Source organism: Echiichthys vipera (genome assembly GCF_963691815.1).
Source record: "Echiichthys vipera genome assembly, chromosome: 9".
In the NCBI taxonomy this organism is placed as follows: Eukaryota; Metazoa; Chordata; class Actinopteri; order Perciformes; family Trachinidae; genus Echiichthys; species Echiichthys vipera.
The window spans coordinates 21,958,693-21,976,247 of NC_139834.1; the positions used below are offsets into that span (position 1 = coordinate 21,958,693).

General features: G+C 42.2%; 1 protein-coding gene across 1 annotated transcript; it reads left to right on the top strand.

The window, feature by feature from the left end:
* On the top strand, positions 1-17,489 carry arhgef16 (Rho guanine nucleotide exchange factor (GEF) 16). Its single transcript, XM_083920898.1, has 15 exons — positions 1-126; positions 1,224-1,852; positions 2,580-2,631; positions 3,963-4,123; positions 5,089-5,145; positions 8,823-8,983; positions 10,250-10,402; positions 10,498-10,627; positions 12,018-12,092; positions 12,200-12,292; positions 12,499-12,650; positions 13,856-14,044; positions 15,767-15,837; positions 16,269-16,370; positions 16,458-17,489. The coding sequence occupies exons 2-15, from the start codon at positions 1,274-1,276 to the stop codon at positions 16,595-16,597; spliced, it is 2,115 nt and encodes a 704-aa protein (XP_083777024.1). The 5' UTR covers positions 1-126; positions 1,224-1,273; the 3' UTR covers positions 16,598-17,489.
* Positions 17,490-17,555: the final 66 nt, after the last annotated feature.

Below are 17,555 nucleotides of genomic sequence, written 5' to 3' on the forward strand. Positions count from 1 at the left end.
GCGGAGGGCTACATCTGTTGCTACAGCTGCACCTCTCGACGCGCCGGACAGCAGCTCCCTGAGAACCGCCGGACTCAAAGTGATATTATCTACTAAAGAAGACCGTCGGAAGGTCACCACACACAGGTAAGGTCCCTTAAGTGTTGTGTTGAACTGCGTTTCACCTCGCATTCACGAACCATGGGAATGTGAGGCAGACATTTTTGCTCCCACCCTAATCCGTCTTAGGCAGAGAAGTTTTCGGGACTTCAGACTGCGACAGAACTGGGAGGGAAAAAAGGGTTTATTTATTGTGTTGTAATAGTATTTATTTAAAAACTGCAGTTGAAGCTGTTTTGTTATTTTAGCCTACTGTCTGTTACGGCTGTAACTTTAAGACTGTCACCATAATAACATGTTTATAAGAGTTAGGCCTGCACATTAACGTGAGTGTGTGTGTGCACTTGACATTATGCCTCATGCACGGGGCAGGTTAAGGAGTTTTTAGTGTGAGAAAGAAATAGTTTTCTTGATGTTTCTGTGGCGCACAGATTTGCTAGAGCAGGTCTGTCACTGAGCGTCTTTTGTGTGGGTGAGTGCAGCAGGAGTGAGCGGTGAGTCACGGGTTTTGTCCCTTTTTTATATGAGTTTCAGGACTGGCACAAGTGGCTGAGTGTGTAATTGGGGGATCGGACCACGGGGTTAGGCTCCCCTTATTTATGGGAAGAGATCTGGGAGCCCCACTGTGGGTCATCCAGACCAGATACACTCAGATTACTCCTGCTGTTTCCCACGTCTCCATTTAAGGTGCTATTGTATACATGTTCCCTGTAGTGATAGACCGATAGATCGGCCGGCCGATATTTGCGTTTTTTAAGTGTATCTGTATTGGCCTATGCGGGCTGCTGCGTTTGTGGATAGTTTTTACCCATAATTATTTAAAGACAGCTGTCCATAGGCAGCGCCGTGTTGCCGGAGACGCCGTTTTTAAGTTCAATCAATGTTCTTTATTTTAAATTGAGATTTGTAACATTTGTTTTTGTGATGTAAATTGAGGGAGCAAAAGTGGTATCGGCTCCAAATATCGGCACAAGAAAATCGTCAAAAACGGTATCGGCATCGGCCCTAAAAAAATCCATATCGGTCGATCCCTAGTTCCCTGCCTGTAGTTTGAATTTCCCCTGGTTATGTATCTAAAAGCTGTGATTTGTCCCCCTCCTCTTCATACTCCTTCAATGTTATAGGTGCTGAAGAGCTCAGTAGAACCGGGCCGAGGTGACCGCAGGAGGACACCATGTCCCGCAGCCAGTCAGACAGCTATATGGGCGACCAGGCTCCTCTAATAATTCTGGACAGCCACTTCTCCACAGAACTCCACATATCTGAGCCAGGGGACGATTGCCCCCAGTCACAAAGCCCCGCCACACCCCAACCTGAAAAATCCACACCCCAGCAAGATGTAGTAGACAGGATTGTGGTGCCTCAGCAGGTGGTTTTGAGCACCCAGAGTCCTGCAGCGCGCAAGGTCGGCACCCACCAGCTCATCCCCAAAAATTTATCCAGCCGGCCTAAAGTCCGCCACCACACCACCGTGGTGACGTTCCCGGTGGGACTGGAGAACTCCGGCAGTGGGACCCGGAGCCGTCACTCAGCCCAGGGGCCAGATGTGTCCTGGGAGGATTACGACAGCGACGGGGACGGCTTTGCTCTGAGGAGGAACCGCAGGAACAAGTCGTACAGAGCAGCCGTGACCAGCCTCGACATCGAAGCCATGGCGTCGGGTCGAGGGGCCGCAGCCACGCTGAAACCTGTCAGAGAGGACCGAGAGGACAGAGCGGCCAGTCCCGGTCCAGCTCGCAGCCCTGCACGCAAGGTACATAAGCCATTTAATATAAACTTATAGTTGATTAAATGAAATGTGTAGTTGCAGTTGGCTAATAAAATATTGTAAACAAGTAGGCCTGTCCTCGATTAAAGACATTCTTAGTTGATTATCACTTGTACAATTTTGTTGTTTTTCTGGTAAGTATTGTGTTTTCAAGAGGCATGCTCGTAAATTTCATGGAAATGAGTCATCAGCATGAAAAGAGCATAAAAATGTCTATCCGGCTAAATAAATCATAGTTAACTAAGACCAAAACACCATTAAGTCATCACATCGACTACGAGGGGGCAGCCCTAGCACAAAGAGATTTTTATTATGAATGTTTTTAATCGAAGACTATCAGAAGCAACCGGCTAAAAGCCACTTTGATGTCAGCTATGTTCTTCAGATGAAGGTAGAGCCCAGCTGATACAGTTTTGTTCTTCTAATAGGTCACAGGCAGCATAAAGTGACCTCTGTCAAATTCTCCTTTAGTCATAGTGATGATGCCGTGTTTCCACAAGTGTTTCCTATCTTCCACAACTGTACCAGTGGTGAGGAAGTCCCTGCAGGGTTTTTGTACCAGAGCATGCTTAAAAAGTGCTGCATTTAAGAACCGAAAGAAAGAAACAGTGCCGAAAAGAGAAAGAGATGTTCAGAGGGGAAAAAAAAAAGATTGAATAAAAACTATTGAGGCACATGCATTCCAGTGTTAAACCCTCTGTCTCCCCTCTAGCGAACCCTGGGGAGAAAGAGGAACCAGAACAAACGCGGGTCCTTCAAAGACGGTATGTTCACTAATGTGTCACTCTGTCCACTTCTTTAAATTTGGCGGCAGGACTACAAATAGATGGGACATAACAACGACATTGGCATCTTTTACTGGATTGCAAAGCAATGATGGTATTGAAGAATCTCTCAGTGTAATGTAAACAAAAGTCATCTTGATATGTGGATGAAATGCAGTCTGTGTCATAGCTCCGAAAAGATCCCCCGAGGCAACAGGAGAGGACATAACAGGAAATCATTCACTCTGCACGCTGCCAGCATGCTGAGTGTCAGATTGTTGAGCCTTGAATGTCAAAATTTGACATCCTGTACCTTCAGACACTGCCACTTGTCCAGTTTTGACTTGTTTTACCGGTTATAATCATGCAGACTTGAGAAGGTTTGATTGAAGAGTTTATACTTGTAGAGCTGATATCTCACTGGGGCTGCAGCCCACAGTGGTCATCTTAGAAATACATTACATTTCTTTCTCTGTATCAGAATCAGCTTTCACCTGCACATTTAACACTAGAGGCACCACACCTGTGACTCTGTGTCAATAACTTAATGGTCTCTGTATTATTCCAGTATTGAAACACTGTAGGCACAAACCTGCATTTAAATCTTCTAACTCCCTGTCAGCTTTAATCCAAACGGATTCTCACCTCCCACGCTTTAATTCTCAAAGCTGTTATTATGTTGACATATTCCAACTCTGCTTAAGCCTTTCCTTATTTCTTTATTTTATTTTTTACAAAATACCCACAACACCTACTTTTTTTTCAATATATCTGACAGATTTATAAGTGAATATCATCAGAATCCTACGGTTTGAAATCTGATCTTTACCCTTTAAGCCAGTGGTTCTCCACCTTTTTCAGTGACGTACCCCCTGTTAAATATTATTTCTGCCAATAACCCCCCAACCAGTGCAAAGCATTTCTGTTAAAAAAAGACTTAAAAACAGTGCAATAAGTAGTTTTAGGCCTTCTTTGCCACTTGTCCCTCTGTTTTTCAAAAGAATCGCTGCTACGTTTCAACCAAAACTCAATTGTTTGAGTTTTCAGGTGATGCCAGGTGGCGTATGTCAGGATGGGTCTCGGTTTTTAGGATAGTGAAATTTTTTGCATGGATGTTCCTTTTTAAATATATGTATATTTTAAAACCTCACGTACCCCCATTTGAGAACCACTGCTTTAAGCTGTGCATTTGAGGAATTTGGGTTCTCCCTGCTTCTATAGTCACATAAAACGTTCTCTGTGTGATGTAAATGTGAATCAAAATTCCAAGGCCATCACATGCTCTAACTCTGAATTGAAACTTAAGTAGTGTTTGTTGATGCGATCCTCAGCTACGCCAGTCCTCTACCAGGAGATCCGTGAGCGAGGGCTGCACTCCAGCAACCAGGATGAGCTGCTGGACGACTTTGTGGTGGTGGAGCGTCCCGTGGACCAGGGCATCGTGGTGAAGAGCTACCGGCCCGTGCAGCTCACCTGGAGCCAGCTGCCACAGGTATACCCCTAACTGCGCTGACGTACAAAGTAAGCATTGATGGAAAAGAAAAAGTTTGAAGTTGAGTTGTGCGTAGATGTTTGAACTAATAACGTTCAAACATTATTGTCATCTTTCCGGGTTGTCAGCGCGTCCATCCTATTGTCGTGAATGTAGTATCTCAGGAAACCCTGGAAGGATTTTATTCAAATTTGGCACAAATGTCCACTTGGACCCACTGATGAACTGATTAGAGTTTGGAGGTCAAAGGTTAAATGTCAAGGTCACTATGACCTCATGCCTGTCATCCGCCCCATTCATGTGAACATGAGGAATGAACCCTGGTAGTAAATTCCTCAAATTTTGCACAAATGTCAACTTGGACGAAGGATGAAATTATTTGAAATTGGAGTTCAAAGGTCAAGGTCACTGTGACAATAGGAAACACTTGGTCAGATTGGTGACACAAATCATGAAACTGTTGTATAGATCTTCTGTGCTACCAAGTTGAGCAAACCACGTTTCACCAACAGCTACACATTAATTCAATTCCTTAAGTCTTCACTTCATGTAAGTCTGGACTGTTTGTATGTAGACTACAACTTGGAAGTAATTCTAGATCATTATGTTTAATAGGGTGCAATACAATCTTACAAACTTGCATGTTTTGTCATGACATTCATGAGCTTTTACTAATTGAACACCTAACAATTAGAATTATATACATTCCATGATGCATAAACATAATACTTTCATTTGTGATGATAAGTTTCTCTACTGTCCCAGAATTGTCCTAGACACTGTATGGTTGTCTCCCAGGTGCTATTTATTGTCCCCGGTTGGGACAGCAGGACGTACTTAGTTTGCTTTAGATGTAAGAATATCCACCAAGCTTGTCTGACGGGCTTGAGCAACATTTGATTTTTACCATTTTCAAAAACAAGTGTGGAGGTTTACATTAGTGTTTCTTTGTTTCTTTCACAAAGGTGAAGGAAACAGGTATCCTGACAATGATCTCACCTCAGGAGAGAAAGAGACAAGAGGTAAGTGAGAAACCCAAGCTTTTCCACAAACATAACATTGAGCAGGTTTCACTTTCTGTTTACATGGTATTTGTTGTTTCTGGGTTTCTGTCACTAAGTTGGAGAGACAAACAGCCATAGCATGTGTTTTACATGACAATGGTCAATGGAATAAACCACTAGCAATAATCTTTAACAGTATTTATTAAAGACATATTCCAGTGTTTTAGTGTTGCTCTTCCATGAGTTCAGGGATTAACAAGACACTATTTAACTAAACAGAAGATGCAGCAGAGGCCAAGGTGTTCAGATTTTTAGTCCCTGTTATGGGTCAAGCTCCAAAATCCCGACCGCCCCTGCCTTCTTAATCTCCACTTCATTTAAACCCCACACCTCCAGTTTGTAAGAGAGGCCTTCTGTTAAAAGTTTAGACCAAAGCCAAGATTACCCCGATGATGTCATCTGGGTAATAAAGTGCATCTTAAAAATACACCGACAGTCTTATTGATTTTCATCCCTCGCCTGCCAGCATTTGTGTCAAAAGGCTTTCCAGGAAATGAAGGAACAGAGCAGAAGTAGATAAAACAGGCAGAGGTAAGTTGAGAAAAAAAACAATAACGTCAGCTACATTTCATTACAAAAGAACTCTTAAAACAATTGAACATCACAGAACGCCACCGTCTTTATAGTGTAACACTATCTTAGGGTGGACTTCCCCTTTTGTAACTTGTCTTCACTAGAAGTCTAACACCAGATGTTGTGTCAATACCAAAGGTCCACCCTGTGTGCGCTAACAGTCCTTGAATAAAGCCACACCCAGCCAGTGTGATCACACTCAGCCATGCTGAGTAGGTGCTCCTCTTGCTCTTTTGTACCTTAAGTCTCCTCAGGCGTTTAGTTTCAGTGCTTGAGCAGTGTGTTTGAAATTTGCAGCCATCCATGGTAACTTTACTGCTTCTCTTTGGGGACAGGAAAGCATTTTGTTGAGAGTTTGGGGGTAACTGAGATGAACTAAACATACTTTTGTTCAGGTGGGCATGCTGTAATATCTGAAAGATTTGAGTATAAGTCTCCCCACGTTAGTTCAGAGACAGCAGAGCTTGTCTGCTCCACTCGGCAGACTGTCATTTTACTACTCTTTAGTGACATTCTGAGATTTAGGTCTGAATGTTGGTTTGAGATTGTCTGGATGTAGTATTATTGTTCTAGCTCAGCTAATGCCCTTTGGTCCTGTCTGACCTTTATATGGAGATGTGTCATCACCACCTGATGACTCACCTAAGATCCTGACCATAAACAGCAGAGGTTAACTTAAGTCCTTAAGCCCTTGATTTCAAATGACGTACAGTAAAAACTACTGCTACAAAATAACCACTGCTCATATGTTTTGTTTTCTGCTGGTTTATGCTTCTGATTCCCGTGGTTAATCGTGTTTCAGTGGAGTCTAAAACATCAACAGCAAATGTCAGATTTGAATGTCACTCATTCAAAATCTGAAGCAGTTTTCTCATATGAACTCTGGACAATGTCCAACGAATCAGGTGTTGACACAGTTTCCCTTTCACACATGCAGCTCGAAACAAAAGATTCTCCATGTCAGACAGGTTCTCACTTACTGGAGATACTCTGTTTGGTTTAAGCGAAAGGTGGCGCCTGGGTAGAGCATGCATGAGGTTGTTATTTGGTCATAAACAACTGAGTTTCTTGCTGTTCCTTGAATTTTTCTGATGATTTCGGCGTCAGTCCTTACCGATGGAAGTTCCCAAATCCAGAGTCTCCCCAATTTGACATTTCAGTTACCTTATTCATGTAAATCACCCTTCTTCTTCACCCTGGAATGTTTATTTTCCTCCTGTTTTGGCCGTGTGATAGAAACATCATCAACACGCTCACATGGGCTCAATCTGACATTACAGACACCTTGGGCCTCATTTATCAAACTTGCGTGGAAACGGGTGCAGATCTGAGCGCATAATTGGTCGTAGGAAAGGACCCACGTGTGATTTATGAAAGATTCGTATCTGACCAATCTCAGCGTACGAATGAGCGGGCCTTGATAAATGTGGCGGCTGAATTCGATCGTCATTAACATATTACGCCCCTAAATATTCCTGTTTCCGAGGCCTCGCCCACTGAGGTCAAACATGGAGAGGAAGAACGCTGGTTAGAAAAGAAACTTTTCCGACACACAGATCGGCATCCTGACATCCGAGATGGAGCAAAATAAGGACGTGGTTTTTGTCAGTCTTAAGAGTGGAATAAAAGGGGCCCATAAAAACACCGTATGTAAAAAAATAATGGAGGGAGTCAAACCGAAGCAGCGCTCCACTGAGACCCGAGTGCGCCTGTGCGCACTGTTGGACAGGTGTGCCGTATTCAGCACCCCTGCCGTGAATTGCACCCCCTCGCATTATAGCTGATATTCAAAAGATCCATTTAATTCATTTTATAATTATGGCTGCAGTTTATTTCCACAGAACATACAAAAAGTGTTGTTTTGTGTTCGCTATTATCCAAGTTTGTGATTTTAACTCTTTAAAATAGTTTAAAGACTGTAAGTAACCAATGGTCTGACCGTTGTGGGTTACCTGTATATAAACTACTCATATAGGTGGAAACAACAGCCTTCTGATCCAGAATATCACCTATAATGCGAGGGGTGCATTTCACGGCCGGGGTGCTGAACACTGGCGCTACCGGTGGGTCATTAGGTATTCCGTAAGAGGATACCTTTGTCATCTAGAAGAACCATACCAAGATGTTAATCATCTGATACCTAGTTTGATTTAATGCAATTTATCGAGGGTAGCCACGAACCGAGGAGATGACTTTGGCTCTGCAGTGCGTCTTGCTGCAGCCACGCGCCAACACAGTCATTCATTAATTCAATGTCGGGGTCGCGGGGGGCTGGAGCCGAGCTGTTGTGATATTTAAAAGAATCGCGTGTGTGTCCCCCTGGCCACTTGGCCACCACGTTTAAAAGCGACAGCTTGGCATCACACATCACCTGTACATTTATCGAGTGGTAGTTTTGGCGATTGATGAATGCGTAATCATTCGTGGATGGTGCCTTCAGACGCATGAGTGCAATAAATCGCTCCAACCACAATTTTTATATTTTTTTATTCGTTATAAGAATCCATTTTGATCTGTTCTTAATATGTGACTGCTTATGCTTAATGACAGCTGAGGTTTATTCATTATTTTCAGACAGGTTTTGCTGTGCTGCACCGCAAATACACAGGCTGAAATGTGCGTACACAACCTCAGACCTGACGTGAGATTTGATCGTAGCTCCCGCTCACGTCCAAATTGATAAATGCCGACGTTTGCCAGGAAATGGTCGTACGCACGTTTTTCTGCTGTACGTTCGTTTGATAAATGAGGCCCCTTGTCTTTTGCACTTTCTTGATTTTGAAGAACATCACTACTGCTTTGCTCCGTTCATCTAAATAAAACCCTTGTTTGAATGCAGATAGTAGAGGCCATTTCTCTGGATGTTGTTTAAAGGAAATGCAGGAAATCACCAAATTACCCAGGGGAGGAAAAAGCAGGTTAATGAAAGGGGGTCCCAAAATAAATTGAGGACGTTTATCAAAAAATAACAGATCATCAGTCATCTTACAGTAAGAGAAACACAGGTTGGGTGTTTTAATGCTGAAACTAAAGTACATGTTGTATGTTTGATCATTTGACAGGCCATTTTTGAGATCATCACATCAGAACATTCATACCTGCACAGCCTGGGCATCCTGGTGCGTCACTTCAAGAGCAGTGAAGCTCTGAAGAAAACGATGACGGCCACAGAGCACCATCACCTCTTCTCCAACATCTCTGTCATTCACGAAGTCAGCAAACGGTGGGCACAACACTGTGTTTATGTGTGACGGAAAACTAGTGCTGGGGGAGGTAAAAGGATCCGGTGATGTTATCAGTGTGTGAAGCAGTGTAATGGACTGATACAGTATCTAAGATTTTAAATGGTGCTGCCAGCGGGTGTTTGTTTTTTTATCATACAGTTAAGGTTTTACTCCCACTTAGATGTGGTTTCAAGCAGAAAGTGGGTAATTTGAAAGTTCCAGGTCAAGTATGTGCCCTTAGCATGTCTTCAGTATCCTGTAGGCTACATCAACGTGTTAAAACACGCTAGCCAAACTGGTTCTGCTGCGAGAGGTATTCCCGGGCTCTAAGATGTTAACATGATTGAGAGCAGCCCGCTTTGCTTTGTGCATCGCTGGCTACATTATTTTGAATGAAAAGAGATCCAGTTTTAAGAGCAAGAAAATAATTGTCCTATCTTTGATCCTCTTGTAAAACAGGATCTGTGAAACTAGAAGGCTGAATGTGTCTCAGAAGCTGCCGTGTGCTCTAAATTACAGTATCTGTGTGTGAATGTGTGTTCCTGTCGTTGCTTCCTGGGTTGGGCTGTTTTCCAGGTGTCATTTTACTCCTTTTTGTCAAAAGGGCATTTAGCAAGGGTAGGGCTGAAAGTCATTTATCCTGTTATAATAATGCTAATAATGGAGCGTCTGCACAGTGCTTTGGCAGAAGGATCTTAGTAGAAAGTTACATTTTACATTGGTCTAGTATTTGAGTGTATTGTTAGCTTGAAATCCTCAGTCTGTGGGCTCTCAGGATTGTGAGTGCACATTTTTTTCAGAATCCACTTAGTTAAATGAAGGACGCCTTTTGTTTTTCAAAATTATTGGATCAGCGACTTCTGCCAGTGACACAACAGTTACAAACAACAAAACAAAAGTTACATTCCCATGTCTTTTTTCATTATAAAGCACACTGAGGTCCTATATAAATACTTTGAAAGCATCAAAACACTCAATCCACGAGAAACGTGGCAGGTATTCAGAAACTGTTACAGGTATTCAGAAACTGCTACAGTCCTTCTCTGGCTGCAATGACACTGAGAGCACAGATATAGGATACAGGCGCTAGTGTTGCGCAGTTATGTAGAAATTGAAATGAAACACTGATAAATTCAGTGGTTACATTGATGGACAGCCTGAACTCCCAGCACACACCTGTGTGTCCTGTGCAAGGAATCAGTGTGTGGGAGGGAAAACACAGTCCTTTTACTTCTTTACTAACCTCCCTGTTTCTCCATTTTCAGGTTTTTTGAGGACCTTGAACGGCGTCACTATGATAACCCAGTGATTCGGGACATTAGCGATATTGTTCAGAACCACGCTGCCCACCACTTTGAGCCCTACATTGTCTACTGCTCCAACGAGACCTTTCAGCAGAGGACGCTGCAAATGCTGCTGTGAGTAGCAGAACAAACCGTGAGATGCTGATATTTGGCAGTAAAACTGCAAGATAAGCTGAAGATAACCTTCCCTCGTTCTTTCTGTCCATTAGGACCAGTAACACTGCGTTTAAAGAAACCCTGAAGCAGATTGAGGGGAGCAGTGAATGCGGAGGCCTGCCCATGATCTCTTTCCTCATCCTTCCGATGCAGCGAGTCACCAGACTGCCACTACTGCTGGACGTCAGTTTCACCTCTACTTTCTTATATAAAAGACTTATTGTAAAGACACAAAGCTGGACATGTGTCAATCTTTATAAAACACTTTTAAGTAGTCATAAAAACCTGTAGAGATGTGCACCCATCTAAATCTAAAGGCATCAACACATATTAATGATTCACAGAGACACAAGTAAACAACTGAAGTAAGACCACATGTATATAGGCACAACCATTACTTTGCACATATGTGAATGACACCTAGGAAGTTATATAAGGGCCATTGTAGTTAAAAAATAATATGGTGCCAGTGGAGGGAAGTAATATTCTGAAAAAAAGGATATTTCACGAGATTATAAAGTAATACATTTTCAAGGTTGGTATCGTCCTCATCACACCACTAAGTGAAGCGATGACTTGACTTGGCGGTGAATTGAAAATCATACAGCGCCGCAGTTGATGCGTTTACAGCTATGTTAACGGCTGATCCAGTTTACTATTACAATTGATGATAAACAGCATACAGAAGCAACAAGCAGGTAAAGAAGGGCCATACCGCCTCATATCTAATGTAGTGATAACAACTAATAACGCCCACTCAGTCGTCTGACAACGGGTGAATCTGCTGGCCTGACTTTATGCATATTTAACTTTGGGCCGGGTCAATGTGGGCAAACCCGCTTTATGTGTTAAGTTGGCCAAAAGATCGCTTCACCGGAAGTGTCGTTACTATTTTATTTTGTGATTGGCGCTGCATCAGAGTAGCGGCTGCAACCAGACCCATCTCTAAATTTGTGACTTTGATCTCAGAGAATTTCTTCATTTTTTTTCTTTTAAATTTATTACTTTAGTGTCAGAAATTCTTACTTTCTCAGAATATTACCCCCCTGCCCCCAGATGCATAATCAGAATCAGAAATACTTTAATAATCCAAGGGGGAAATTATTTTCATCACATCCTCAAAGCAATTTCTATCAAAAGCAACTGGACTGGTTATTTGTCTAGGAAGACGTTTCACCTCTCATCCAAGAGGCTTTATCAGTTCATGTAAGCATCTGACCAGGCTGGGTCCTAAATAATAATTAATAAATAACCAGTCCAGTTGCTTTTGACTGAAATTGCTTTGAGGATAACGATGACCTGGACGAATGACAACATTCACAGGCCTATTTTCATCACAAACTCCAGCTATACAAACAACAAATATTATACAGACAACATACATTAGAATATACGGTATATATATATATATATGGAATATCAAATTTACAATATTGAACATATACAAGATGAATGGAATATATACAAGATCAAAAGTATAATAATGTACAAAGAAAAGATTGTCTATGCTTGAGTTTGAAGTACAGAGAGAGGGTGACAGACTAAGTTTCGTACCTTTGTTCTCTCCTCACAGACAATCTGCCAGAAAACCCCAAACACGACAGCAGAGTACTTTGCTGCAGTTTGGGCGCTGAACGCCATCAGCAAGGTAGATATGTTGAGAATTTGCATTTGAAAGTGGACTATGAAGTAGATGTTTTTTTAAGGTTGTGATCGTTATTATGTACCATTATGTTGTCTTTGTTATTTCAACAGTTGGTCAGTAGCTGCAATGATGGTGCTCAAAGGATGGAGAGGACAGAGCAGATGTACACCATCCAGAAACAGATGGATTTTGGTAAAATCAAGGTAAGTTTCAAACACCTTCTAGGAAAGTGAATTAAAGTTCATAGGGTTTGACTATTTAGGCCAAATGAAATGACGGCCATTCATGTGCATATAAAAAGCGAGGATTCTTATGGAACTTGGATAAAGTTTGAGACCGATTCCCGTCATGGAGTTATAAAGCAGATTCAGTTGAGCAACCTGGACTGATAACTCTTGTGTCCTCACAGCCTTTTCCTCTGGTGTCGTCGTCGCGGTGGCTGAAGAAGCGGGGTGAGCTGGCCTTCTGCTCTGAAGAGCTCAGCATCTGGAGGGCTTTCAGCAGCAGGAGCTACTACATGTTTCTCTTCAATGACGTACTGATCGTCACCAAAAAGAAGAGGTCAGTGGAACTAAAATACACAGAGTTCGTTTTGATTATTATTCAATTTAAGTTATAATCTGTAAGACTTTCATCTGGTTAATCGTCTTTTAAGCTACTATCCATCAAAAAGTGAGTTAAAACAATGGGGATTTAGCATGTGAGCCACTAATAAAAGCACTTGTATTTGCTGCTTTGACCAGATATACGATCTGAGTGTCTGTGGTGACTTTCCCGCGCTAAAATGAAATGCGCTACACAGTTAGTGACACCGTTACGTTAGTTACGTCATTCCCCTTCTCTCTACGGACCTCCTATCAGTGTGGAGCATGTGATGGCATCACACCGCATCACGCAGGTGAGAGGTGCGAATCTACTGACGTCAGACAGTCGACACTGCTCGGTTTTGAAAGAAACTCTGGGAGATGAGGTCCCATCTCACCGCCAAAGCTGCCGCTACAAACAACGCAACTCAATTCTTACCAATTACAGTTTAAAAGTCTAAAATTCTAATTTGTGGAAAGGGGGATTTCACTTAATGTAAACTGACTGACAATGTAACAGAAATATTTTCATATAAATTCACGCAAATATCTGCAAACATTCCCATTTTTCTCATACGAACTGAGTCAATATACATGTATTCACGCTTTTTCAAATGCTCCGTTTTAGCGCCTGTCTCCTTTAGAACAAAACAGGAAGCCAATTTTTCATTTCAAAATGGAGTGATTCTTTCACAGACCAAACTCTCAATTAAATATTAAAAGAACCTAGTTGTGTATCTGCTAAAATCTGGGCTGTAAGAGAAGACAAACATCTGAACCACCACCAAATTTTGACGCTTTTGATGAGTTTTGGGGCTTTTCCTTGTGACTCCAGTGGACGCTGAGTAGGTCCAGCTGCTGGCAGTCAGGGAACATGAGAAATGGAGCGAAGGGGACAGAGAAAGGAGAGAGCATGGATGTGATGCACGCATACTTGAGATTCTTCAATCTTGCATTCAGCATGTGAGCTCGGCTCTGTTTTGACTTAGGGAGAAACAAAACAATGTCAGCACAGAGGAAGGAGCTGCCCACACTGGAGTTATTTGCAGGGTTGTTGAGTCGCCACTGTGGGCCATTCTCCAGGTAATAATATCTAGGTAGTGCTATTAGCAGGTAGTCAAGGAATGGGGTTTGAATGTGATCACAGTTATCCTACAAGTCGGAATATGTTTGTTTATCAAGTGAGGAGAGCTTTGTGGTGATGGACTACGCCACTCTGGAGAATGTGGAGGTGGAGCTCGGGGAAGATGCAGAAGGACGAACAACCTCACCTTCCAAGAACAGCAACAGCTACTTTCTTTCCTTCAAGCTGCTGATGAGCAAGAACAGCGAGGGGAGAGCGGTGCAGATCTCCCTGGTGGCCGAGTCCAGGTACTGCTACTTTCAGCTCCTGTCCGCCATGAATTGTACATAATAATTACAGCTGTTGTTCAAAAAAACACATGGTTAAAGTGTAATAAGTATATACAAGTGTTATTGTAATCTGTTCATCTGGAGGGGGGACACTATCTAGCTTATACTCCCAATGTGATTCTAGTCATAAACACAGGAAGAGCCTGTCAAGTGCAGCCCTTTTCAGCCCACAGTGGCTGTTACCAAGCGACAGTCTCCAGTGCTGAAACATGCTAAAGTGCCAGAAATTGGAGTTCCTTGAATGGCCACTTGAGGTTGGCTCTGAAAGCAATTCAATCCCCATGTTCGCCCAAGCAAAACTCCCAACTTTACAGTAGCATTAAACATGTTTACAGCCTGGTGCAAATAACAGTTCTAGGGTCTCATTTATAAAACTGCGTATCATTCTCGTCAAAGGTGGTGTACGGGCAACACAAGACACGTTCTATGCTGGTTTCCTTTTATAAATCACAATCAATTTTAAATTGTTTGAGATTCTTAAATCTCATTGGTTTCTCCAATGAAACACCCAAAAATAATATTTATACATACCGACATCAGGTCAAACGCACAGAGGAAAACAAACAAAAAAAAAGAAATAATCAATGTGAAGTTGACGTTCTTCTTGGAGATGTGGAAAAAAGGAAAAGCATGTTGTTTGGAGGGCACAGTGTGGACATTATCAATGACAAAACGGCCATAGAGTGGGAACATGTTGAGGACACAGTTAATGCAGAGTCAGTAGGTCGGACTGTGGCCGAACGAAAGAAAGCATTTTCATTCTCATTTGTTGCTCATAGCAAGGAGTTAGTCCACAGCACCGTTTACATTTGAGAAACAGGACATTGATGCAAAATGCGTCTTTTATTTCCCTGTCCCAGAGATCCAAATGAACCATGGGAACAGTGTGCGGGTTACACATTGTGATGGCCTGCTCTTTTATATCTTTCCTTTTGATCTAAAAAGCTACAGGTGTGGGAAATAATCTCATTTAAAAAAAAATCGGCCAGACAGAGGCATCGATAACAGCATAAGTGTGTAAACATTATTTGTCCTGTTCACAGTTTCACATTGTTTCCTCTCCTTTCATCCTCCTGCCGTCGGGGTCAGTGTGCATTGAGGACCCAAAGTTGGCTGAGAAAGTGGCGTGCGCCTTCTTCTGTGCGTACGCCACCTTTATAAATGAGGCCCCTGGTCTCTTTACTGTGGCTAATTCCCTCCTTTATGACAACTGTACAAGGATGAATTTGTCTATAACTCACCTGTTTCAATTATATTAAGACTTAAAGTTTTCCATAGTAGATAGTTCTCCGAGATAGATAGATAGATAGATAGATAGATTTAATTAGACGCTACAAAAGTATTGAGAAAGACTTTTAAACACAGCTGTTGGAGACACGTTTAAGGGGAGACGACCGTCACAGGTTAGCCGTGGTCCTTCAGTGTGGCTCGGGGCAGCTATAGGCTGTAGTGGAACCACATGCCATCACGGCTCATGGAAAAACCCTACTGCAAACCAAAATCTGATGTTTTGTGTCTGGCTCCCTCTACTGACATTACTTTTAATAGCAGCCTAAAATGTTCCAGTGCATTTAATCCACTCATAAAAACGAAACCTTTCGTGTTATCACATGTACAATACACAACACTGGCTTTGCAGTCGTAATAAGCCATGCATTTTGTTTTGTCTTTGTTGCCCAGGGTTGACCGGGCACGTTGGATAGTTGCTCTTACAGAACACAAGCAGGCAGGAGTTTTCACTTGTAAAGACGGTAAGTCGGCATGATTTATTTACCAAAGGAGTCCCTCTTTGAAATACCCTTGGAGTTCACACTGATCTCCACTACTCTTCAGTGTGCACATGTAATCTTTTAAAAGTGGAAATGAATGCCAAGGCCATTCTCTTACATTTCATGTGTAAATTATTCATTTGTCATGGAAGGCAGTGTGCTGCGCAGAAACACAGATGGGTCGCATTCATTTTCCTTTTCAGATGTGTCTGCAACTATTTCAAATGCAATCTCATTCTCAACAGAGCAGCATGGGTTCTCTTTGCCAGACTTTGAAACTATTTTTCAACATTTCTCTTGATCTATGTGAAATCTGACTTTGAGCTTACACTGTTCTACACATACCTAAATACATCATTCCAGGATAAATTACACTCTTGTTTTATGAAATGCATTATGGGAATGTGTTCCAGGTCTGCCACAGTATGAGGCCACCAAAGCCTACATGCCAAAGGAGCCAGATGAGTTGGGGCTACAGCAGGCTGAGCTTGTCATTGTGCTGCAGACAGAGGAAGGTGAGGCTGTGTGTGTGTGTATTAGATTTATATGCTCAATCAGTGGGCCGCCTCCTAACTGAAACATAAACTGTCTGCTCTTCCTAGCCTGGTGCTACGGGGAGAGAATGCGAGATGGAGAGAGGGGCTGGTTTCCTGCCACCTGTGCCACAGAGATCACCAACCCAATGGCCATAGAGAACAACATGCAACGCATGAAGCGCCTGCGTAAAGAGACCAATGTTTGAGTGACTCTCAGGATGTACAGGGGGTGGACAGAAGGACAGAAACACCTTCTCTTTGATCCCTAACACTCAGTCACGTTTGGGTTTTGTTGAGACTACATTGTGTGGTCCAGAAAAAACACACTGAAAGACGTTTACCAGTATATGAAATGCCTCAAAAATTCCATTTACGCTGACCTGGTACTCAAGTGGGTAATGAAATGTGAGGGTTGACTCGAGCCAATGTCCAGTGAGTTACTCTGTCATAATGTCCAAATCAACTGTTGTAAACACAACCATTGTGTTGGATTACCATTAAATCTCAACCATCAACTGCTTGTATAGAGGTGTTTTTATCCACCTGTGTGAAATCAATGCGAGTGGACATTTGCAACAGCAGGACGTACTGGCCAACATTTTTACTTGTACAGCACTGCAGTTATTTCCTTGTTGAGAATGTTAAACATACTTGATGTAGTAACGATAAGCCTCAGATGCAGCCTAGGATTTAATTTGAAATCTAGGAACCAAGAAGTTTAATCATATTGTCTTATATACACACTATAGTATGAGAAGTTGCATGCAAAAAATACCAAAGTGTATTACCTACACTTTCATTTCATGAGTCCTGTCACTTAACATTAAGAGGAGAAACTGGATATAGTGCTAAATGTTTGGTTGTCTTTGTTGCATTAGTGTTCCGTGTTGTTTCAAGATGCTGTGAAAGGTTTCTTCATCCTGGTGTAAACGAAAATGTGACCACCGAATTGTCCAAGTTTTGGCAAAATGTTTTCCATTATAAATACAGCTTTACATGCTGTAGTTAATCTGTGATAAATTCTGTATCATACAAGTCTATTTTCTAGGGAAAAACACATCAACTTAACTGTTTACTATGTAACTAAAAGAAAAATTAAAACAGTCATCGTTTAAAGTCTGTTTACTATAAATGTAAAAAATAAAGCCAACACTCGAGACAATC

Bases quoted from the DNA above. Each gene is read 5' to 3' on its own strand.
- arhgef16 (XM_083920898.1), top strand. From the start codon at position 1,274: ATGTCCCGCAGCCAGTCAGACAGCTATATGGGCGACCAGGCTCCTCTA. The intron at 4,124-5,088 runs GTATACCCCTAA...TCTTTCACAAAG, and splicing joins CCTGGAGCCAGCTGCCACAG to GTGAAGGAAACAGGTATCCT. The intron at 12,293-12,498 runs GTAAGTTTCAAA...GTGTCCTCACAG, and splicing joins TGGATTTTGGTAAAATCAAG to CCTTTTCCTCTGGTGTCGTC.